The 1,608-nt window shown below is 42.7% G+C and overlaps 1 protein-coding gene across 1 annotated transcript; it reads right to left on the minus strand.

The window, feature by feature from the left end:
- Positions 1 to 428: 428 nt before the first annotated feature.
- LOC137385229 (epidermal differentiation-specific protein-like) lies at positions 429 to 962 on the minus strand. Its single transcript, XM_068060215.1, has one exon. It carries the CDS (start codon positions 960 to 962, stop codon positions 429 to 431), a length of 534 nt encoding a protein of 177 aa, XP_067916316.1.
- Between the last annotated feature and the right edge of the window lie 646 nt (positions 963 to 1,608).

Consider the following 1,608-nt stretch of genomic DNA (forward strand, 5'->3'; position numbering starts at 1 on the left):
TGGTTATTTTAGATGCGCTGTGTCACTGTAAAAATCAAAAGATATATTTGCAAACATTTCCTGTTGTTTGAAATAACAAATATTTCAAATAAAGACAGAGAAACTCAAACGGAAACATTGGTGATAACTTTGCAGCATTTGATTTTTATTTGATTTGTTATGAACTGACAGAGAAAAAGCAAAGTTACAAATCCAACCTGCACCGAGGAACAACAAATGTTGAGCTTTACAGAGTTACACAGATTTTTGGAATCAGTTTGCGCGGAGCTGCTTCAGTATTTAGTGAAAGATGTTCGGTGCAGACTCTCTCTATCTTGCAGACAGTGAGTTTAGTAAAGGAGAGGACAGTCTATCAGCAGAGGGCAGGAAGCATTCAGAGTGGATCAGCCTGGGCACCGACCTGTTCAAACTCTTCTCCAGCTGAGTTTTCACACTTTAAAATCAGTGCTCAGTAAGGGTTTGAGAGAAGACAGCTTGTCATTACAGCCTTTATTTCTGTAATTAACCCATTGGTCACCCAGAAAGGTGATCAAGCGATTCCCATTATAATATTTATTCTCGTACAGAACCCACACTCCACGCTTCACATGATGGGATGAGACCAGATTATTAAACCCAGCATCTTTCAGATCATCAGCGGCTCCAGTGATGTCGCGTTCCTTACCACCGTAATTGATGTGTTCAAAAAGCTTGATCTCTGGGTCTTGTAAATCTTCCTTCACCAGGCGCAATGATTGAATCTTTCTATCCAAATTTTCAAGATTCAAATGATCTCCTGCACCATAAACAATGAACTGTCCAGTGTAGTTTGTGCAGGTGTAAGCGACCCAGTGTTTCCCCTCCACCTTCAGGGAGCGGGCTTTGTCGGAGAAGACCTCTTTTTCAAGGTCAAGGACGCTGTCCGTAAACACTTTGCCGTCACCATGGAGGTTTTCCTGATCATAGAGGATAATCTTGCTCATCCTGAATGTGATGTTGTCGATGTTCTCTGATTTCAATGTGATCAGTAGCAGTGAAATCACTCGATAGTTTTCTTACTCCCGGAGTGAGTTTATATACACATCTTTCTGATTACTCAGCAAATTATAATCGATAAATCAGCATCCAACAGGCAAATGGCAGCCAATCCAACCCAGAATTGTGCAAATTCCGAATACTGAATGACAACACAGCAGGCAGGGAAACATTTCACAAATAACAGGAAACAGCGATTCAACAATTGCACACAAGGTGTCTCAAAGACTCTGACTCACCATGTTAAATTAATTGTAGACACTGTGTCCCCCACACTCTCACTCACCATGTTGCAGTAATTGTAGACACTGTGTCCCCCACACTCTCACTCACCATGTTCCAGTAATTGTACACACTGTGTCCCCACACTCTCACTCTCCATGTTCCAGTAATTGTACACACTGTGTCCCCACACTCTCACTCTCCATGTTCCAGTAAGTGTACTCACTGTGTCCCCACACTCTCACTCTCCATGTTCCAGTAATTGTACACACGGTGTCCCCACACTTTCACTCTCCATGTTCCAGTAACTGTACTCACTGTGTCCCCACACTCTCACTCTCCATGTTCCAGTAACTGTACTCACTGTGTCCC

The sequence above is a fragment of the Heterodontus francisci genome, chromosome 28 (assembly GCF_036365525.1).
Source record: "Heterodontus francisci isolate sHetFra1 chromosome 28, sHetFra1.hap1, whole genome shotgun sequence".
Taxonomy (NCBI): domain Eukaryota; kingdom Metazoa; phylum Chordata; class Chondrichthyes; order Heterodontiformes; family Heterodontidae; genus Heterodontus; species Heterodontus francisci.

Bases quoted from the DNA above. Each gene is read 5' to 3' on its own strand.
- LOC137385229 (XM_068060215.1), bottom strand. From the start codon at position 962: ATGAGCAAGATTATCCTCTATGATCAGGAAAACCTCCATGGTGACGGC.